Source organism: Phacochoerus africanus, chromosome 3, assembly GCF_016906955.1.
Source record: "Phacochoerus africanus isolate WHEZ1 chromosome 3, ROS_Pafr_v1, whole genome shotgun sequence".
NCBI lineage: Eukaryota > Metazoa > Chordata > Mammalia > Artiodactyla > Suidae > Phacochoerus > Phacochoerus africanus.
This window is the reverse complement of record NC_062546.1, coordinates 41,145,753-41,169,776: the sequence shown is the minus strand read 5'-3', so window position 1 is coordinate 41,169,776 and position 24,024 is coordinate 41,145,753. Positions and strand designations below refer to the sequence as shown.

General features: G+C 41.1%; 1 protein-coding gene across 5 annotated transcripts in view; it reads right to left on the bottom strand.

Moving 5' to 3' along the window:
- Positions 1 to 1,370: 1,370 nt before the first annotated feature.
- TASP1 (taspase 1) overlaps positions 1,371 to 24,024 on the bottom strand; it is a 252,935-nt gene continuing 230,281 nt past the window's right edge. For all 5 annotated transcript variants that reach the window (XM_047771668.1, XM_047771667.1, XM_047771669.1 and 2 more), the window contains one exon: positions 1,371 to 2,409. In XM_047771668.1, the coding sequence (XP_047627624.1) occupies positions 2,317 to 2,409 (93 nt within the window). In that variant the 3' untranslated portion in view covers positions 1,371 to 2,316. The remainder of the gene's footprint in view (positions 2,410 to 24,024) is intronic.

Here is a 24,024-nt window from a genome sequence, read left to right as displayed (position 1 = left end):
AACCCACTGAGCAAGGGCAGGGACCGAACCCGCAACCTCATGGTTCCTAGTCGGATTCGTTAACCACTGTGCCACGACGGGAACTCCAATATTCTCTAAATTTAAAAAAAGAAAGGTAGAAATTGGAGAATAAAGTCTTAAACCTGTTTTCTGGAGGGGTTATGCTCTTTTGTACTGGCTAGTCTTTAAACTCTTCATAAAAGAGGTGTTTAACAAGCTCAAACTTTTAAATATGAATGGAATAAAATCAAAAGGAGATGAAAGAAATGGCATTCCTGGTTCTGAAATAGGTCAGAGGATTTTCAGAGTCCAAAGTGTCCTGATAGTTTTATGTGATCCAATCCAGTTCCTGAAAAAAACAAAAAACAAAAGCAAAAAACCCTGCCCAAAGGTAACAGGTCTTTGAAAGCTTTTGAAGCCAAAGGCTCCCCACCAGCCTCAGCCCATTTCTTACTGAGGTCTCAGCCTTATTAAGAATGAGAAACAGATACCACGGCACCAACCTGTCTATGAGAACACAGCGAGACAAATGTAATTGCCTGTATGAGGAATATAAGTCAGCAACTCCCAAATCATTCATATTCACACCCACTCCATTTGGGTTGTCTTTCCTTTATAATTTGGCCATACATCGATGTCAAATGTATAATTTCATCTGAGGCTTTATCAGTCACCGCCCAGAGCCGTGATTAGAGGGTGCAGGAAACTTCCTCCCCCAGGCAAGTCTATCTTTAGTGCCTTCCTGATAGCTACTTCTTACATGTAAAATCAAAAGAAACGTCTTGGTTTTCTTATGTGGCTCCAGAATCACTAAATATAACATTGAGAAGCAATTTATCAACCGAAACCATTGAGTTTTCCTCTGCCACCACCATGTCTCCAAGCAAAGTGGTCTTATTCCTTTCCTTTGTTAATTTTTTTTATCACATTACAATGGAAACTTTAGGGATTTGTCTACTGACCATTCACTGATGTGCTAAGCTCATCTTCCGTCATGCTGGTGTCCAGCCTAATGACACAGAGATGCAAATGGATTCTGAACAATCAGAACCACAGCAAGACAGATAACGGTATGATTTCTGAAAGAAGTAACTTTTTACAAACAAAACAAAAAACAGGAGTTCCCATCCCAGCTCAGAGGGTTAAGAACCCGAAATAGTGTCCATGAGGATGAGGGTTTGATCCCTGGCCTTGCTCAGCAGGTTAAGGATCCAGCATTGCCCCAAGTTGCGGCATAGGTTGTGGATGCAGCCTAGATCCCAGCATTGCTGTGGCTGTGGTGTAGGTCTCAGCTGCAGCTCAGACTCGGAACCCAGCCTGGGAACTTCCATATGCGGTAAAAAGAATAAATAAATAACAGCTCTCCAATCTAGGATTCAAAAGATAATTTATTAGTCTGATAAGAGGGGTCACACAGTATACCCAGTAATATGCTTCTTTTATTTTTGTGCCTTTATCTTAAAAATATATTTAAACAAGAAACAAAGATAATATTGAATTTTCCCATAAATTTTGCTTTCTTATTTACAGTGTTACATTGTAAATAACATTCCATTATACACAAATTAAGGACTGCGCTTTACTGTAGGTTCTCTTTACATACTCTTTCATAATACAGTTTACACAGCTGGAAGCTATGCCGTATTTAAGCTTAGAAAAGCTTGAGGAAAGAAGTACAAACTTTATCAGTAAGACTATTATTTAAAAAGGTTCTGACCTTAATTCTCTGCTAGATTGTTTCACTGAAACCATTCTTTGTTAAAGAAAAATGCCCCATATGAGGGATGAGAACAACAGTTTAAGTTACCACGGGATCCACTTAAACTGGCTAACAAAGAAACACACTTTGTTACTAGTACTGTTATTAAAGGGACCACTGCCACCGGCAAATCATTTCCACAAGTAGACTTACTCTGTAGTTCAGACACACACAGTTACATCAAGGACAGTTGGTAGCTCTTTGTGAAATCAACGAAGTTTCTTGCCCTTTAGGTTTTACTTGTAAACAGTGAAAGCACACGTTTTGGGGAAGATGATTTAATCATTCCTGGTCTTAAGGTACACAATAAAGAGGGGCTTCTATTTCATCGAAGGAGAAGCAAGCACACACACACACACACAAACACACACACACACACAGTCCCGCTCATCTGCCGAAGGCCCGCATGTCACCAAGCGCTAACTACAGCAGCACTAGTGTTGTGAGCGACGCACGAGGCTGCGACAGGAATTATAAAATGAGGAAAATGTCCAGCTTCGGTTAAAAACCTCAGGTTCCGAAACGCCTCTCGGACGTTCTGTGCTCGGCCTGAAGGTTCAGTTCACGGGGCTCTCCAGGCGGCAGACCCCTCCTTCGATCGCCACGGACTGTCCGGCCACCGCCCCGGGGGGAAGTCTGGAAATGTGAGTCTGCAGAGGGGGAGATGGAAGAACGTTAGAGGTGCCAGCTCTGTCCCCCCACAGGCGACGAAGGCGAAGGAAACCCCAGAGCATCACGGCTTCTTTGTGCTTCTGAGCATCTCCAGGCTGTGTTGCTGGTAACTCAGGTGCAGACAGATACTGTTTGTCCAAATCTCAGGGAGTATGAGCAGAGTGACTGCTGCGGATGGAGCAAGTATGGCACTAACAGCGAGAGACACTGAGGCCGGGATGGCCCAGGCCCTGGACAGCACGGAGCTTACAGTTTAGTCACACTCCAAACAAAAATGGTTGCAGGCCAACCATATTGAGCCTATTCCAGTTAGCTGACAACTACCAATGTATTTACATTTTGTCCTCTAAACATTCAAAGCAGCTGAGGATACCTGATTCATGTTTATTCCCTACAATTTATTCCTTATGAGATTTAAATAGCTGACAAAAATCATATCTTTCAACAACCTCAAGTGAGGCAATGAGGTAAAAAAAAAAAAGAACTTAACAAAGTAAGTTAAAGACAGGCAGAGCTTCCTGGTGGCCACGACCAGACAGTGGGCCACGTGGTGTAATGGGATCACACAAAGCAACTGCTCAAAGGAGAAAACCGTTCCTGGGGCAGAGTCCAGGGAGCCAGTCCTCCTGCAGGGCTTCTTACACAGTAGGCAGTGCGTGCAGTGGGTAAGTGAGGACAGTGGAGTTTTGTAGGACTGGGCGTGACCGCTTTACTCAGAGGAGGCTGGCAGTAAAAGCTCTTCCACACGGGGTCAGGACGACGTTAGCCAGGAATTCCTTTCTGATGATCTGGCTTAATCCAGGGGGAGATAAATGTTGGAGTTGCTAAGAAGAACAGAGGGACCATATCTCCTTCAGGTAATCCTCTCGGATTCTGCTTCCCTGCACAAGCTTTTCCTGAGGACTAAACCTATCAAGCAGAGTTCAAGTCCTACAGAGAGAAGTCATTGGATGCAGCTGTCAAGGTGGCCAAGCCTAGAGTAAGTCTGATATCCTCTCATGCAACCATAAAGGAAGCAAGCGTATGTTTTAGGTGGAACAACAGGTAAGCTAACTGGTTCCAGTTTGAGGGTAGATGCTATTCTTGAGGTTCACTGCACAAGTCCTATTAGAGTAGCTGCCATAAATCAACAATTTGGAGAGTTCTGCAGAGTAGAACATGTCCTCTGGGTACTTAGTTTTTCTGCACTCAATGTAGGAAGCAATCTGTAACCTACAAGAGGGAGGTCTGTCAACTCTGGGATGGAGATCTGGGCGAGGTGGTCCCCGCGGCCTCTCCTGGGAGATGAGTATCAATGAGTTTGCTCACCAGGCTCACGTATGCCTCTGGGAACTGTGTCCCCGAATCAGACCTCAATATTGCATCTGAGGGCCATACCTGGGGCTCACCACATGGATATATTATACCAGAGAGGCCCACGGGAAGACAAACTTGTGGATCTTCTGCTTCTGGTGATGTTTCATTAACCAAGAGGGAGAAGTTTGAAGAGGGCATGCTGTTTGATTCTGCTACCCAGCAGCTCTTGTCACATCAGCCACAGAAAGCTCAAATCCACAGTTTCCGGAGCTCTGTGTTGATGGGGCCCTCTTACTCTTTCAGGAATTCATTAACATGAGGTCAAAGAATTTTTTCCTTGGGCATCATTCATCAATTTAAAAAAAAAAAAAAAAGGCTCTTCTAAACAAAGAAGATCCCTGAGACAGTAGGGGTCCTAGTCTATTTCAACCCTAATCTCATCCTCTTCAGCCATGAACATAGTCACACAGCTATGACAGGGATCAAGAATAAAGAAAACAACATGGTGGTTCCTCAAAAATTTAAACATAGAATTATTATTATTATCTTTTTATAGCTGCACCCTGGGCATATTGAGGTTCCCAAGCTAGGGGTCCAATTGGAGCTGTAACCACCAGCCTATGCCACAGCCATGGCAACCTGGGATTGGAGCCGCATCTGTGACCTACACCACAGCTCATGGTAATGCCAGATCCTTAACCCACTGAGCGAGGCCAGGGATTGAGCCTGTGTCCTCATGGATGCTAGTCAGGTTCTTTTCTGCTGAGCCACCATGGGAAATCCAAAACATAGAATTATTATATGATCCAACAATTCCACTTCAGGGTATATATTCCAAATAAGTAAAAGCAGGGACTCAAGAAGATATTGGCACACGATGCCCATAGCAGCATTATTCACAATAGCCCCAAAGTGGAAGCAACCCAAATGTCCATCAACAGATAATAAATAAAATGTGGTCTAAATATACAATGGAATATTATTCAGCTTTAAAAAGAAATGACATTCGGACACATGGTACAACATGGATCAACTTTTAAGACACTAGGGCTCAGTGAAATAAACCAGACATTGAAAGACAAATACTGTATGATTCCATTTGTATGAGGTACCTAGAAATCAAATTCATAGAAACAGAAAGCAGAATGGTAGTTGCTAGGGGCTGGGGAGCCAGAAATTGGGAGTCATTGCTTAAGAGGCACATAGTTTCAGTCTGAGAAGGTGACAGTTCTGGAGATGGATGGTGGTGATGGTTGCATAATAATGTAAATGCATTCAAAAGTACACTGAAAAGAATCAAAACGGTAAATTTTATGTTATGTATATATTAGCACATTTTTTTTAAAAGGAAGCAGAAATGACAATTTCCTTCCTAGTCCAGGAATATTTTGTCTTTTTTTTTTTTTTTTTTTTGCTATTTCTTGGGCTGCTCCTGTGGCATATGGAGGTTCCCAGGCTAGGGGTCGAATCGGAGCTGTAGCTGCCAGCCTACGCAAGAGCCACAGCAACGTGGGATCCGAGCCACGTCTGCAACCTACACTACAGCTCATGGCAACACCGGATCGTTAACCCACTGAGCAAGGGCAGGGATCGAACCCGCAACCTCATGGTTCCTAGTTGGATTCGTTAACCACTGCGCCACGACGGGAACTCCCAGGAATATTTTCTATAAGATGACATTAAGAGAAGGGGTTAGGTAGGAATGAATCCAAGCTACCGACTCAAAAGCACAGACATCAACATCATGAGGTTCTGTTCACAAACAGGTGGAACATTTACATTCAAGTTACTTATCTGTCCCTGAAAGATAATCCCAGAGTTCCCAGTGGCTCAGTAGGTTAAGAATCTGGCATTGCCTCTGCTGTGGCTCGGGTTCAATACCTGGCCCGGGAACTTCCACATGCCATGGGTGTGGCCCAAAAGAAAAGAAAAAAAGAGAATTTCACAGAAAACTCCATCTGCATGTTTCCCAAATATACAGGGAGAATCCAACAAGACTTTCTGGCAGGCCTAGTGGTCCAGGCACCAGAGAGGCAACAGAGAATAAATTAATTGTTAAAAGATCAAAGAGTCACCACACATTCAAGCAGACACCCTGCAACTTGACCAGGAGAATGTTAGTCTTAAAACAACTGGTTTTCTGCTGGGCATGAAAAAGACACAGCACTGAAACGAAGAAACTGCTGTCCCGCAGATCAGAGGACTTGATAGTAACCTCCTGAGATTTATAAAAACACAGATGGGCAATCCAAATTTACCTCTAACACTCCTACCCCACCAAGTTTACAACAGAAAAATATCTAAATAAACTGAGCCACACCACAGAATATCAAGGAGAGGGAGGAAGGAAAAGAAGAAAGAACTGGAAAAGATGACAACAGTCTTGAGGTATTTATTAACGGTACATGGGCAAGATATTTCAAAAATACATTGAGCTCTGTGTACATTGAGCTTTTTACATAAGACAGAAATGCTCTATTGGACAAACAAGATGTTAAGATTACTTCTCATGATTACCTCTTCTCTAAATCATCATCTAGTCAAGGGGGATTTTGCAATTACAAAACACACTGGCATGATCTTGGTGGTGAGGGGAATAGAATGGTTAACCATCCAAATGCATATCAACACTTTACCAGTTTCAGCCATCAGCATGATCTTCTGACTCATCAGGAAATCAGTAACCTTGGCCTGAAAAAGTTTGAGCCAAGATGTATTTGCAACTTTCTGTGGAGATTTCAGTGGAGCATCAAATCTTACACAGTGAGAGCTCTTCGGGAGAATATTTTATACGAATGTTTTTCTCTAAGAGTTCTTTTTGAGAAGTGGGTTTGAGTTCCTTGAGCCTAAATACAGACTACTTTCTGTAAAGAAAAGTTAAGTAACTCACTGAAGTTCAAATTCAGAACATGAGCTCTCTTTTTAATCACCACTATCCATAAATATTTGTTGAATAAATGGTTCAATTCATTTTGATAAAATATATGGTTATTTTACATAATGCATTTGCTTTTCATATTTCATAAGTGTTTTTTGATAATTTGGGTAAATGTAAGAAGAAAACCACAAGAAGAAAAGAGAGAAAGAGATGGAGAGACAGAGAGAGGACAGAGGAAGAGAAAGAGGAAGAGAGAGAAGGGCATGACAATTATAAGCAATAAATCATGTCTGGAGTCTAAGAGAGTATAAATTTTTGAGCACCTGAATTTAGAAAAATGAACAGCATACTTTCTTATTGATTATATGAAGGAAAACTAGATAATTTGGCATTTTACTTTTCCATATTTTTTGTATAAAAATATGTTCTGAACATTCTTTAATGATTCTTTCCTTTTGCAAGTCTTTGGTCATGAAAGCCTTTTTTAAAACTTTTATTACTGTGAATATATAGACAACCCAAGGGTAAAATTCATGGATTTTTTTTGTTTAAAATGAATAATATATATAAAGAACTTGTATGTCAGGATTTAAAAGTGCAATGAAGGAGTTCCCATTCTGGTTCAGTAGTAATGAACATGACTGGTATCCATGAGGTTGCAGGTTTGATCTCTGGCCTCGCTCAGTGGGTTAAAGATCCAGTGTTGCCATGAGCTGCTGTGTAGGTTGCAGATGTGGATCGGATCTGGTGTTGCTGTGGCTATGGCGTAGGGTAGCAGCTACAGCTCTGACTCAACCCCTAACTTGGGAACTTCCATGTGCTGCAGGGGCAGCCCTAAAAAGACAGAAAAAACATTTTTTTTTTTTTTTTAAAGCACAATGAAGCCTTTCATACTGTCTAAGGACTGTGCGGACTCTAGGGTGTCTTACAAGCATAAGAACTTAACAAGGTGTCTTTAAAACCATTTAAGTAGCAATGTACTTTAATTGGAACTAATGAGCAATAGCACATGAAAATGATAGATGCCAGAGCAGCAGCCTGATGCATTGTGGGCATTTCCATATTCCTTGCTCATACACCTCTCTAAACCCCATTCATACACCTCTCTCTGTTTCCACATCTCTAACATTCTTTTCTGGTTCTTTCTCCTGGGAAGAGTTCCTTGACTAGATCCTCCACTCAATCTAGAAACTTTCCCTCTACTTTCTACAGCACCAAGCTGAGCATTTCATGTCTTGTGATGTAACTGTCCAGGTTTTGGTTTGTTTTGTATTTTTGAGGCTCTAATTGAACTGGAGCAGGAGCTTGTCTCACACACACCTCTGTCTTCCCTGCACCTGTCCCACTATCTGACATGGAAGGCACACTCTGGCAATACTCGCTGAGTGGAGAGGTCACTAAAATACATGCACAATTCAGGGTTATGTTTATGTACAAAGAATCTCAAGTGGTTTTTGGATTTTTGTTTTGTTTGTTTTTAGGGCTGCACCCGTGGCATATGGAAGTTTCCAGGCTAGGGTTGAATCAGAGCTACAGCTGCTGGCCTATACCATGGCTACAGCAATGCCAGATCTGAGCCATGTCTGCGACCTACATCACAGCTCATGGCAATGCCGGATCCTCAACCCAGTGAGCAAGGCCAGGGATCGAACCCGCATCCTCATGGATACTAGTCAGATTTGTTTCCACTGCGCCACAATGGGAACTCCTATAAGAAAGATTATTTTTAAATTGATTTTTTGAAAGTATAGACTGACTCCATTTTCTCACCTTCCAAGTGGTTGTGTTGTTAGAATGGAGATGGAGCTTTAGATTTCTCAAATGTTAGTGGCTCCGCACCAATGGACTCCAATGGCCTTGTAGTTGTAACTCTCAGAGGGGCCAGACAGATCCTCGAGGTTCACACTCCTAGAACTATCAACTTGTAAATTAAACTGCCTACTCAAAGCCAGTAAACGTAGGGCTGTATGTTTTAATAAAACCAAATGCACTGGATAATAACATATTTAGCCTGAAGACTTCAACATGAGGAAGTTAAAGTAAGAAAAAAAATGATATAGAAATTATATAATTGCTTGATGTCCTAATCACAATCTAAATAGTAGCTGAGACTTCCTATCATTCATACTCATGTCTTTAAATCTTTTAAGACCACCTTAGTGACTGCTTTTTTGTGGTTTCCAGGAAAAGTAGAGGCACACAATTTAATTTTAAAAGTCTCAAAGCCTTTATTTAGTGGTTGTATTTTAATCCATCTTTCCACTTGCAGGAGAGTTGCTTGAGATCTGCCACGTCAAGGGAAGAGTCTCTTAAACAAGTTATTATCCTTCTTTGGTGGGGTCAGGAAGATAAAATCTAGGCAGATACAACTCAAAAAACTTAGAAATATTTTATTCATTGGCTTTATAATTTTGCTAGTTTGTTTTTCTGTTCTTTTAAAAAACAGTGACTAAAAAAGTACCTGTAGCATACAACGTATTATGTCCAATTCTAAGGGTAATCTACAAAGGTAATTTATTATAATGGCTGTGTGGATGGCTTACAGAATCAGGGCACCTTGAATTCCAGGCTATTTTTTCTTCCTGGACACAATGCTAGACTATATTTCCCAGTCTTCTTTGCAGCTGGGTGTGGCTATGTGACTGAAAACAGACTGATGGACTGAGCGATTTGTGCTACTACAAGGTCTGGCAGAAAACCTTATAAGCCATTCTCCATGCTCCTTCTCTGACGACCTTGAGGTCTATGTGATGTAAGGCGCCTGGGACCCTGAATCATAATTTGGAGGAGAGCCTTCTGCCAATCAGAAACCTCAATTTGTATATTACATGAGTGGAAAACAGGCTTCCTATGGTGTTTGAACATCTATACACATATATTCTGGGATTTGCTTGTTACAGTAGCTGGAGTTATCTCAACCACTAATGATTCCATCTAAGCCTCTGCACTTACTAGCTGTGTAACCTCTGCTAGTTACTTAATTTCTCAGTTCCCCATCTTTAAAATAGGTATAATAGCATTTCTCATCTTGTTGATAAGGACTGTGTGGATAACATGTGTCAATAAATGTTAGATTCTTCTTAAACAAACACATAGCAAAGCACAAAACATCATGCAGCACAATCTCTATTACAGATTATTTGATTTCCCAGAATTGGGAAATTTTACTTGAAATATTTGACAGCATGTAAAAATAGAGAGATATTTTAATGAAAAATTAGTTGTGTGCTAAAAGGTAAGACTGAAGAGGCCACGGCATGGGCCTGGGTGTCCATCGACAGAAGAATGGATAAAGAAGATGTGGTGCATGTGTGCAATGGAATATTATTCAGCCATGAAAAAGAATGAAATAATGCCATTTGCAGCAACGTGAATGGACCTAGAGATTGTCTTACTGAGTGAAATTGGTCAGACAGTGGATGACAAATATGTGATGTTGCTTGTGTGCAAGTCTGAAAGGAAGATGCAAATGAACTTGTTTTCAGAACAGAAAGAGATTCACAGACTTTGACAGCAGGCTTGTGGTTGCCAGTGGGGTTAGATGGTGGGGTGGGGTGGGGGATGGATGGGGGTTTGGGATTGGCATACGCTGTGTTATATGGAGTGACTGGCCAATGGGGACCTGCTGCATAGAGCAAGAAACTCTGCCCAGTGCTCCATGATGGTCTATATAAGGAAAAGAATCTGAAAAAGAATGGATGTGTGTACATGTACTGTTGAGTCACTCTGCTATACAGCAGACATCATGACAACATTGTAAATCAACTATACTTCAATAAAACTTTAAAAAATGAAAGAAAAAGGTAAGGCTGAAGAAAACAGACATTTTTAGGTCTTGCTGTCACTGACACAATAATTAACAATTGCTGAATACTTACTAACTACTAAGGGCTTTGTATACACCAGCCTGCTGTATCACTAATCTTGTAAGACTCAAAACCAATCAGCTCAACATGCTTAGGTGCTACAGAGAAAACCAAAATGGAAGCATCCTGGTAGATGACCTTCTAAGAACACGTCATGTCGTTGAGAAGACAAGTGACAAGTACAGTTATATGAAATAATCAGAAAACCATTAACAAGAGCATGTGACCATATATTAAGAGGGTACAACACCCCAAAGCGTGATTTCCAACTCCACCAAGCAATTAACTCAAGTCTGCAGGTAATGATGGGGTATCCTACAATTTAACTCAATCCTGATGCTCTCTACCAAGAGATAGTCAGATGTCACAGGCTAAGAGCTCAGACCTACAAACTGCATCCCCACCACTCCAGCTACAAGTTTAAATTGTCACCTGCACTCTGGTCCATGGCTATAAATTGGCCCCTACTATCCCCTCCTCAGGTTTGATTAATTTGCTAGAGTAGCTCACAAAATTCAGGAAAAAATAGTTTACCTACTAGATTATGATTTATTGTAGAAGGATATAATTCAGGAACAGCCAGATAGAAGAGATGCCTAGGCCAGGAAGGTGGCCTACACATCCAGGCCTTCTCTGAGGGCACCTCTCTCCCCAGATCTCCATAGTCACCATCTCAGAAGTCCTCTGAGCTTTGTAGTTCAGGGATTTTTTATGGAGGCTTCATTACATAGGTGTAATTGACTAAATTATTGGTCATTGGTAACTGACCTCAATCCCCAATCCTTCTCTCTTCCCCACAGGCTAGGGGGTAGGGCTGAAATTTCCAACCTCTAATCACATGGTTTGTAACCCTGGTAACTTCACCCCAAACTTGGTTTACTTTGGAGTTTTCCAAAAATCACTTCATTAAAATAAACTCGAGTGGGGTTGAAAGGAGCTTGCCTCGAATAACAAGATGCCCATTTCACCTTTATGGCTCTGAAGCGATCTCAGGAACTGAGGGCCTGAGAACAAATATCATAACAAAAGATGCTCCAATTGCTTTTATCACTTGAGAAATTCCAAGGGTTTGGGGAGCTGTGAGTCAGGAACCATGAGGAAGAATAAGTATGCATTTCTTATGATAAATCATAATATTACAGATACCCAACCAAAAATGCCACCGGCAGTGGAGAGAGGGAGAAGATGGATGTGGGTCAAGGAGATGGGGATGATGCTCCAGAGGCCAAGGCACTGGAGGTAAGTAGAACTGGAGGGCAGCTCTGGGCCTGTATAAAGGAGAGCTAACAAGTTTCCTTGGTTTGGGCCACACAGTGTTTCCAACTTTCAAAAACTTAATAGCAAATATTTTTAAATGGGGAAGTTGCATATAGGCATCTTGATTCCTACTACTCTTGAAAAATCTGGCAATCCTTGCCTTCTCTCACTAGAATAAAGCTGCAGCTACCTTCTTTAAAAGATCATTTTTGGCAATAACCTTCTACCAGTTGGGGCTGTGTTCTTCCTACAGCGTGTGCACAGATGGCCCTAACATCAGTGGGGTAACTACTATTGGTCCACTGGGTTCAGATGGTGGCAGCCCAATCCTTTCATTATAAAGCTCCCTAATCAACTTCTGCCTAATGGTTTTGTAACTACAGAACCAGTCCCAAGCCGGCCCTACCCCGTTTCTAACAAGATACTGAGTCGTTTTTCAGAAACACAACAGAATAAAACTGCAAGTCATGGAGCAGTCAAGCAGACAAAGGAGATTCTGACTTCAAATAACCTGGAACCAAACTTGTTCCCCCCAACTCCCCTCTAAAGGATCAAGACTGGAACCTGAACTCCAGAGCCCTTTCAGAAGTGAAAGGTCCACTGTTCAGGAAGAATCTGGTGCTGAAGCCCCTCTACCACATCTTATCATAAATGGCCAAGCTCCTAAGCCCTTCAGTCAAAACTTGCCCTACCAGTGCTTCTGCACACCAGTCCTCCTCCTCTACCTAATTAAAGTTGGATCGAACCCCAGATGGGGAGGGAAATTTGAGCCATGTTTCCTGTCTCCTTCCTGGTTGATCTCACAATAAGCTTTTCTTTTCTCAAAAGCTGGTGCCATACTATGGCAATACTGTTGGCTTCTACGCATGGCAGCAGCATGCCCTTTGCTTGGTAATGATTTTAGCAGTCACTGATAATTATTGCCTAGACCCAATTTTTTCAAGAGTTACCAAGGGGTGGTTTCTTAATTTTGTCACCGTCAATACATTAATAGCTAGAATTATTCTATGAAGAACTTTCATCAACGTTTTGGTATTCTGCAATAAAATGCACATGAGAAAGAAAGGATGAACACTTGAATTTTTCCTTTTCAGGGTTCAGAATAATAAACCTCCAAAAGAAGCCAAATATTTTTCCATCATCATTTTTTTTTTGTGATGTTAAGAAGCCAGTTTTGTTAGAAGGAAGATAGTAAGAGATAACAGAGGGAGCACAGTTTGTGGGGAAAAAGGAATAAAAGGAGAAGGTACAGCATCTTCTTCACTCATATCAGCCAAAGGCCATCTCTTCTGTTTTATTTTTTTAAAAAAAGAATACATATAATGGAATTGTGAGAGCTGCTTTTAAACAGTGTGAAAAAAGACTAGCCGGACTGAGTTGCTGTCTGTTTCAGACAACTAATTTGTAGGCTCACATGTTTTAAGTAAAATAGAGCACCTACAAGACAAGTTAGCTCCTTTTGGATTGATACGAAATGAGTATTGCTGTCAGTTACCACAGTGACGTTTCCTCAAGGTCAGTTTCACTATTTTGCAGGAAGTTATCTCCTCAAAGATAACTGAGGGTTAGGGTAGCATACCAGTCTGCAAGGGCTCCCATTAGAAAATTGTTTCCCCACAGAAAATTGTTTTCCGGAGGCTGGGAGTCCAAGATCAAGGCATCAGTAAGGCTGGTTTCTTCTGCGGCCCCTCTCCTTGGCTCACAGATGGCTGTCTTCTCCCAGTGTCATCGCATGGCCTTTTTCTGTGTGTGCAAATCCCTGGTATTTCTTCTTATAAAGACACCCTGTTGATTAGGGCCCCATCCTTATGACTTCATTTAACCTTAAATCACCTCTTTAAAGACCCTGTCTCCAGAAATAATCACAATGCGGTTTAGGGCTTTAAGATAAGAATTTGAGGAGTTCCCGCTGTGCCACAGTGGGTTAAGAACCTGACTGCAGCTGCCTAGGTTGCTGCAGAGGTGCAAATTCAACTCTCAGCCCAGCACAGTGGGTTCAAGGATCTGATGTTGCCACAGCCACAGCCTAGGTCACAGGTGCAGCTCAGATTTAATCGCTGGCTCAGGAACATCCACATGCTGCAGATGTAGTCATAAAAAAAAAAAAAAGACTCTGAAGGGGATGAATGCAGTCTAAAATAGATACGGAGTAAAATCCAACAATGCCCACATGTGAGCTGCAGGGCTGCGTTCGTTCTCTGAGCCGAAATCCTCCCTTCCCTTTCCTTTGCTCGTTCCTCTCCCTCTACGCTAGCCTCCTCACTGTTCCTCAGCCACACAGCACATTCCTGCCCCAAGGCCATTACATGTGCTATTCTCATTGCCTAGAAAGCTCTTCCATCCCACATCCAAGGGGCTCACTTGCTCACTTCTGCCACATCTGTACTCCAAAGACACCCTTTCAGAAAGGGTGACGCTGGCTACTCACCTGAATTTCACTACCAGCACCCTCTTTGCCTCAATGTTTCATATATCCTTACTACCACCTAACCATCCATTTTGCTCCTTTATCTTACTCACTGCCTATCTCCCCCATTGGGACAAAAGCTCCATGGGGTGAGGAGCTTTAATTCTTCATTGCTTTCCCCTCAGTACCTAAAGGATAGCCTGGCTCTGTGCGTAAAAGATAGGGGCTCTGTATATTTGCTAAGCAAATAGAGGACTTAAAGGAGGACTTGGGAAATGAAAGAGAGCCAGCTGCAAATTAGACATTTTATATTTCTTAATTTTACATTTTGTAGTTTTTGATTGTAACTTGTAAGTTTGTTATAAATTTTTGAAGAGATTTGAATAAATAAAACGAGCAATGTGATGTTGTTGTGGACCTTAAAACTCTGAAAATAAGAGCCTACACATTTCCCAGGATGGACACAAAATGTAGAAATAACACGATCTGACATCATCTGCTCATTCATCTCACACAACAACTGCACACACATTATCCTCTCTCAAAGAGAGACAGAGACAGCAGCAACCATGACAGCAGTCAGGTGGGGCTGTGTCTGGTGGGTCTGTTGTGTTTTGCTGCATGAATGAAATTCTGGTGAATTCAGCACTTGGAGGAATATGGAGATTGGGAGGACTACATAATTCATGGGGCATCTTCTCTCCTAGGGAACAGGATAAGGGTGTCTCACGCTCAGTTTTACAACATGATCATAAGCATTTGAAGACACAGATACTCCTCTTCCCTATCATTTTACCTTCTCTCTCTCTCTTTTTTCTTTTTAGGTATATGAAAGTTTCCAGGCAAGGGGTCAAATCGGAGCGTCAGCTGTTGGCCTCTACCATAGCCACAGCAACTTGGGATCCGAGCCGCATCTGCAACCTACACCACAGCTTGTGGCAACGCTGGATCCTTAACCAACTGAGCGAGGCCAAGGATTGAACCCGTGTCCTCATGGATACTACTAGTCAGGTTCTTAACCTTCTGAGCCACAATGGGAACTCCCATCTTACCTTCTTTAATTCTGCCTTAATTTTGAAATTGTTGAGTCCTAGATATATATTTGTCAACCTGTTAGCAGTGTCATGTGAACTTCCTAATATAACCCAGAATGATGTGTATATTTTGTAGTCTACAGATCTGTTTAGCTACAGGCCAAACTATCACTGTGCTACCCAGGGGTTGGAACAGTGAGGTGGCACTCTGGCTGAGCACACCTTGTGCCCTTACATAGTGAATTCTTACCTGATGTGATAACAGTCACGCTCTGCTTTCTTTTTCTGGCACAAACATGATGGACCTTAAATGACCGATTCCAGAGAGAAGGGCTGAGGAAGTATGTCTGGTTGGTTTTTACTGTTTTGTTTCTATTATGGGATTTCCCCCCCCCCACCCTTAATGAGTTGAGACAGGAGACGCTATCCCCACCCCTACCCCTACCCCCATCCTTTTCCCAGAGTTCCCTGCCCATGGCTTTCAAGAGCTGTCTTTCAAGGAGACACAACTTGTGAATAAGTATATTCTAAGCATTCTTTGTGTGCGGCATTAAACCTTGGAATGTAGTTTACTGCTCTAAAAATAGACTTTGGTCTTCAGACTTCAGCCTGAAAGCAGATGTACTCAACTAGTTGAGAGTTTCACATGAACCTGCTTAATATAATCCAGAATAATGTGTCTATTTTATAGAATGAAACCCCTTTTAACTACAGGTCAAAAGATCTGAGTGCTCACTTCCTTTAGCCTGTGTGATAGCAGGAAAATCAGTGAAACTCTCAGAGCTGTAAAATGAGGGCTCTGGGTTGGATGGTCTCTAGAGCAGCCTCTCAAAGTATGAACATTCTCTGACACTGACTTCTTTAGATTTTGCACACACTGAGTGAATCTAAACATTAGCATTTTACTTCTGTTCCACCATTATCTTAAACTGAAAGTAGTAACTAGGCTGGAGCAATTTGAAGATGTAATTCCTAAGGTCAACCCAACAAATCAGACATATCAACAGATTGAGGAATTGATGCCATATGTTAGTCATTTTACTGCATGTCGCCCCTACCTCATTTTCCACATTTAGAACAAGGATGCCGTAAAAGACCATTGGCAAATGTGGACAAAGCACAAAGACAGCATTATGGTAAATTTCATTGTTAGTCCTGAAATGAGGCTACATTAAGGGAAAAGTTCTATTGTTCTCGCATAGAAATATCATGTCCAGGGAGCCTTGAAATCAGATTAAAATGCTGTCTGATGAGAACAGCATGTTGTTCCAGTCTCTCAGCAACTCCTGTGACTTCTTTTACCATGCCGACGACACCACATGTCAGAGGCAACATCAGACAACATTGCCCCCTTGTTTTTAGCCTAAAAGCCCCGGGGAGGCATGTACATAAACAGAGAAAGCCCCACAGCACCTATTATATCACCACTCACATGGAGAATTATCAAGGCTATTCCATTCTGCTAAAGGTGATAAAAGCTCTCCACTTTTTAGCAAATATTTATTCTGCACTTATTATGGGGGGACAGAAGAATGAAACACACATGGATCTTGCTCTGAAGGCAATTAGATCTTTGTAAGATGTGGACGCTAGCTTCTTGTGAAACTAGTTCCTCGTAAAATCTTCGTAAAAATACGGAGTCCCCATAAATATGGGGATTTGCATAATGCTTTAGTTTCCACAGGGTTTTTGCATTGATGAGATTGCCTCAAAATACCTTCTTGAGTAGAAAGATGTATACTAGACCTATTTTTCAGGTGGGGAAAAAAGCAAGGCTCAGAATGATTATGCGGTTTGCTTATGGTCCCAAGGGAAGTGGAAAAACCGAGACTTGGAAAAAGCCTTTGGACTCCAAATTTAGGGCTCTCTCTACTCCCACAAAGCCTCACCATAAAGAAATCTAAATCGAGCTCTGCTAAGAGGCACAACTTTCACTACAGGAGGTTTACGACTAAGTAGTGTTTCAGGGTGAGACAGGGTTTTCTCAGAGAAGCTACTGCCACAAATTTTACAAAAAAAAATTTCAGGATGTCTCTGGGATTCAGAGAATTAGGTTTGAGCCTTAACTCTGCTGCGGATGGACTAGAGAGTCTCTCAACTGGGGGGTCACTAGCTCTCTGGGCTTCAGCATCTCTGTAGGTAAAAATGAAACATGTGCACTGCTATCTCTGCAGAAACAAAGCCTATCCCTGGGTTACCTCTTGGGTAAGGAGGTAGGCAGGCAGGGAGAAAGGTCAGGGGACATGTCATACAGAGGACATGGGAATACACAGCTGAGACCATCATGCTAATGTGCCTTCTAAGACTGTGGAGACCTTTTATAGCCATTACTCTGCTTTTTAAAATTTTCCTTACCCTTCTTTTTCAAAGGTCCAAAGAGAAACATGAGTGTTTTTCTATTAAAAATTGTTTTGAAAAAAAGAAATCAGTACATGCCATTCCATGTATTCCATACAGTCACAATTGTGTAAAAAAAAAAACAAAAAAAAAAAACAAAAAAAACCCCCAAAAAACCCACAATTGCAAAAACAGAAGGAAATATATCAAAATGTTAACAGTGGTTAATGTGGGGTAGCTCATTGCATTCCAGAAGCATTCATTCAGAGCCAAGATTAAAGTTTTTTTTTCCTTCTTGTCATTTTTTGGTATTTTCTTAATTATGTAGCAGAGTGATTTAGTGAGTGTTTAATGCAACAACATAATCTATTGAGAAATTCATCTATGTCCTTTCTTACTGTTCGAGACACATTCTGGAAGGCGTGACTGTGTCCCCACTCTACTCCCTAGCATTACCGAAAAAGGATGAACAAAATAACTGTAATGTGTGTACAGGACTCGGCAAGTGTCAAGACAATCACCATCTTATTGAAACCCCTTCCTTCCTTGGTCTCCAAGACCTCACACTCACCTGTTTCTCCTCAACCTCTCAGTTTCCTTTGCAGGTTCCCCCTCATGTCCCCAACCTAAAGGTTCTTTAGGACTTTAGCTCCCCAGGACTCAGGCCTCTTTCCTGCCATCTGCGGTCACTCCCTTAGTGAGCTCATCCAGTCCTGGAATTTTATAAAAGCATTTATATGCTGAGACTCCCAAATACACATCAGCTCAGGCCTCTCCTGACAGCAAGGTGGTTGGAACCTCTGGTTCTGGAGTTCAGATGGTCTGGCTTAAATCTTAGCTCCACCTCCTGGTAGCTGTGTGACCTTATGTAAGTGACTTAGTATGACAGATATTTCTTCTCGGAGAGGCTAATAGTAGGAGGAGGTGCTAGGCTAAAAGAATTGTTTTGGGCATAAATGCATAAAGTGTTGCAATGGAGAAAGAGGAAAGAATAATAACTCTCCAGACCTACCTCCTTCTCCAGTTGCCATCTCATTGCTTTACTTCCATTTACAAAGTTCTTTAAAAGACTTGTCTATTCTGGTTACCTCAGATTTTTCCTTCCATCTTCTTTAAACCCCCTCCACTCAGGCTTCTGCCTTGACCACGTTACTGAAACAGCTCTTCTCAAGGTAAGTAATGACATCCAAATGCTCAACCCAATGGTCTGTCCTCAGGCCTTACTTCATGGACCCAGACTATGGGATCTGATAGAGGTGATCAGTCTCTTCTCCCTGAAATACTTCTTCTCCTTGGTTTCTAAGACACCTCATCCATCTGGTTCTCCACCAGCCTCTATGGCCATTTCTCAGCCTCCTTTGCTGTTTTCTTTCATCTCTCTGACTTCTGAACACACAGGAGCTCCTCAGACCTCCCCTCTCCTGGCTCCGGTCACTTTTTTGGTAATCTCGTCTAGCCCTGTAATTTTAAAAAGTATTTACATGATGAGATTCCCAAATATATACCCCTCTCCTGATACACATATCCAACACCTACTGGACCTCTCTATTCAATGTCTAACAGGCATCTCAAGATTAACATGGCCCAAATTGAGCTCTTTTGACTTTTTCTCAAACCTTCTTCCTCCTGCTGCTTCTTCACCCCAGCAAACGGCAACTCCACTCTTCTGATTATTCAGGCCAAAGTTTTAAGAATCACTGATGCTTTCTCTAGCTCCCTCCACCTCAGTCTGATCCATCAGCAAATCCTGTTGGCTCTATCCTAAAGTGGACATGTAAGCCAACTGGCTCCCACCACCTGTACAGCCCACGTTCCAGTCCAACTCGTTACCATCACTCGCATGAATGGCAACAGTTTTCCAGTTGGCCTCCCTTTCAGCAGCTGGGGTCAACCTCTTAAAATGTAAAATGTCAGATCACATCCCTCCTCTGCTCACTACCTTCCAATGGCTCCCATTTCAGAGGAAAAGCCCAGATCCTGACAGTGGTTGATAAGAACCCCCATGATCTGGTCCCTCATTGCTCACTCTGACCCACTAGGACTGGTTGTCTCACAGTCCTTATAACACACCAGGAACACTCACTCTTACATGGAGACCTTGTACTTACTATTCTCCATGGCTGGGATGTTCTTGCTTTGCTCGCATAAATCTTCCAAGGCTTTACTCAAATGTCATTTTCTTGGCAAGACCTACCTAACATTGGAACCCTTGTATTTCCTAAAATCCTCCCCAGCTTCCTATTTATTTACAGCCCTTATAACAAACATAGTATATGACTTACGTTTTGTTTATGATTTCCCCCACTAGTATGTAAGCCCATGAGTACAGGATTCTTGACTTTTTGGTTCACTATTATGTCTCCAGGAAAATACCTGAATATAAAAGGCACTCAAGAGCATTCGTTCAATAAATATTTTATTTTTTTTAAAAAAAAATGAGCTGCTACATTTTATCAAAAGTCTACTCCTAAGTAAACTGAGTTTTTAAATAGCTAAAAATCTCAAAGCCAAAGAATCAAGGCTTCCCTACCAGTTAATCATTAGCCACTGTAATAATCCTTGATTAGCTCTAATATTGATTGAGATAAAAAGAGATGAATTTTTTTATATTTGAAGGTGAAAATCACATAAATTATATACGGCTTTTTTTTTAACCCCCAGTGTGGCTTATTGAACAAAAACATAAATTGCTAAATTCAGGAACTTGCTGTACCTAAGAGGTTATCACATTAAAGACCAAGTCCTTCCTGTTTGGCCATGTGGCTTTGGGAGCCTAGGAGAATTAGAAATGGAAGCATATTTTATTCAGGGGCTACTGGGGTTTACTACTAACTGACTATTAAGAGTTTGTTTTGCCAAGATGTTCCTTTTTTTTTTCTGTCTTTTTGCTATTTCTTTGGGCCGCTCCCACGGCATATGGAGGTTCCCAGGCTAGGGGTCGAATCGGAGCTGTAGCCACTGGCCTACACCAGAGCCACAGCAACGTGGGATCCGAGCCGCGTCTGCAACCTACACCACAGCTCACGGCAACGCCGGATCCTTAACCCACTGAGCAAGGGCAGGGATCGAACCCTCAACCTCATGGTTCCTAGTCGGATTGGCTAACCACTGCGACACGACGGGAACTCCCAGATGTTCCATTTTTAATGGAGCAAGTTCTAACTGTGGGCAGGTTCTAACTGTTCAAAATTTTACCATAATGTGCACAAGAACTATTAATGGAGAAAATCAGGTGATTAGTGGGTTTTTCATCTGTTACAGGAGGCATATTTAAAATAAAATTAATTTCCTATTTCAAGTGGAGAAAAAGCTGTTTCCAAGTACTTTGAGCATCTCCTAATAGCAAACTGTTAATACAACCCTCATTCTAAATTGATTTTCTTTTTTCCCTTCAACACTGCAGCAGACAGTATAGTCCAAACATGTACAGTACAGTGATGACAGCTCAAGAGCATAAAAGTAAATTGTCATACCTACCACTTATTGCAGCCAGAAGTATTTGAAAGTAAATAGAGTAGCTCATCTATATGCAAATGTCTCAATTCGTTATGACTAAAATGTACAAATTTCACGAATTTACAGCACCACTTTATTTACAAGACAGAAATCATACATTATAACTATCATAAAAGAATTTTAATCCTTAGGGTTAGACAGAATGGATACTTCAAGAAGAATGCTTTAAAGAAGATAGAAACTATACTATTTGAATGAACGGGAATGAATGAAAATTTATTCCAGCAGAGTGACTTTGCTTAGGGTTTAAAATCTACAACACGGATCAGTCTCAGCAGAGTGACTTTGCTTAGGGTTTAAGATCTACAACACGGATCAGTCTCAAACGCCTGTGGGTGAAGCAGGCCAGGTGTAGGGCTGTCGGAATGGAAATGTCTAAGCTCCACCAAAACCTAGTCACTACCACTTGGGTCCAACTAATTGTGGTTAAGTAGGAAGTGGGCCCCAGTGTTGCCAAATCTTCTACTTTTGTGACAGAAAACAAATCAGGAGGGGAAAAGCTGTATTTTTGTGTAAAACTTAAACTGTTTAGATCTTGTATATAGATCTTATACAAGATTTAGACTTTGTATAAGTTCAAATTTTTTTATGTAAATATTTTCAATGTTTTAAAAAGCTGATCTTCTGATGAGTCCAGCTTTTGATCTCAAATCTGGAGGTTACTGGGGAGGAGGGACAGTAGGGATAAAAATGTTGCATCCAATGGCCACCTGTACCCAAAGTTCTACCTTGAACCTCAATGCAGAGCCACTCACAGAAGACATACCTATGGGATGAACACCAACCTGTGCAAGTATGGCCAGTACAACCTCCGCTGTGTCCCCATAGATTCAGTTCCCACTTCTACTCACCTACTTAATAAAATAATGTGATAAAAGTCTTTACAACATAAAACCAAGGGGTGAACCTGAATATCTACAATCAAAGAAATCCATATTTTGCTCTGAGTTAGGAAGTTAACATGAAGTAAGAATGGCATGACCAAGATGATGACCTTTTTTAAGACTGAATAAAGGAGGGGTGGGGGCAGAAAAAAAAATTCCTTTCATCATTTTTCCACTGATTTCCAACCAAGAGAAGGAAAAGACCATTCTCTAACCATTAGTTACTCACTGTGGGTAATACGGCCAATCATCCTCATGAATACTGGTCTCAGTTACAACTCCTGGTCATGTGTTGTTCTGGGGGCCAACAGCAGGCATGTGTTTGCTGTTGGAGGTACATATTTACCAGAAATGCTGGGCACTAGAAGGTGACAAGGTGACATTGTAATGCTAGGTTCACACCTGATATGAACTGTAGAGTCGATGGCTATGAAAGTATGTAGAGGAAGAGAAATTCAAGTTTTCATTATTTTTCATGTTGCTATAAAACCAAAAAAAAAAAAAAAACAAAAAAAGAGGCTTATTCACTTCCTTCCAACTAACATGAAGTGTCTACAAGTCCAAGCAACAGACATATTTATCTTTGCAAAGATCTACTCCTACAGCATGATTAAAATGAGATTAATTTGGATAAATGAGGTTAATACTTCTGAGAAGATTTATGTTCTTGTCAACATGAGTGAATTCCCTCTTTGTGTTTATTCTATTTATTGTTTTGGAGCAAAGTCAAATGAATCATTTGGAAGAAACGGATGACATAAGACTAATTAGACAAAAATAAAATTACCAACTACTCTTAGAAGTGAACTTGAGGTTGGGGAAACTTCTGTCTGAAAGTTTGTTTTTCACAAATTCAACCTTCTATAATCTTCTCGTGTTCGTCTAAAAGACTTTCTAAATAGACCCAATGGAATCCTCCTGGCAGTCCTGAGAGCATGGAAAAGAAACGCAATTTTCTATATTTGAAATTCTGGGCAAGCTTGAAAGGTACAAGGAAAATCACTGATTAGCCACTTTTCCTTCTGTTCCAGAAGTGCACTTGCCAAATTTAGCTGTCTGGGAGGTTTTCCTAGTACATAGCTTGTTGGTGGCGCCTAACACCATTATGGGACAGTTGGCTTCCTGCCAGGGATCAGACTCCTTCAGTTGTTGGGTAATATGGGGACTAGATTATCAAAAAAAAAAAAAAAAAGTTAAAATTTGGCTTAGACCAAAGCCAACTTGTATCTAAGTGGTTTTTCATAAATCTAAAATATAGTCCAGTAAATCTTTATGGTCCAATAAATCCACCCAGTGACTGAAGGTCACTGGCCACTCCTGGAACTCATGGTCAACACACTCGTGGGTAGGTTTTCCAATGTCTAGAACTCAGTGGAATCTGAGAACACTGCTTACATTCACACAAAAGATATTCAATGGTACATCTGTCCATCCAAACTTTTTTTCATTTTTTTTATAGACTATTTTATTAAAGTCATTGAATAATAAATTTTGCCATTTTGGAAATCTTTATTGTAAAGACTTTTTTTTTTTTTACTCTAATGACAAGCAGGAGCCCCATTGCCAATGATTATTCTGGATCCTCATGTTGGATACATTCAATTTCTTCCTGAGACACACATTTCCATCTGTATTTCTTTTTTGTCATCAATTCTGTAGCCTCTGGTAGACCCTGCTACATTGGCAAACCTATCCCCTGTAGAATGCTGTAAAGCTGCAGAACAGAAGATGGTATTCCTGCTGACCTCAAAGCTTCTGATACATCAAGTTTAGGTTTGTCTTTTATGTCAGAGAACAATGACTTGACTACAAGATAATTTGGTGAGTCTCAAAATCAGACAAGTCCTCTATGATCTTCTTTTTATTTTGATTTTTGCAATTCTTGGTTCTTTGCATTTCCACATAAAATTTGAAGTCCATATAAAATCTACTACATTGGCAAACCTACCCCCTGTAGAATGCTGTAAAGCTGCAGAACAGAATTTTCATTGAGATTGTTTTGACTCTAAGGATGGATCTGGAAAGTATGGCAGTATTAACATAACAGTCTTCAAACTCATGAACATTGCATATTTTTCCTCCATTTATTTAGACTTTCTTTTATTTCTCTCAACAAAG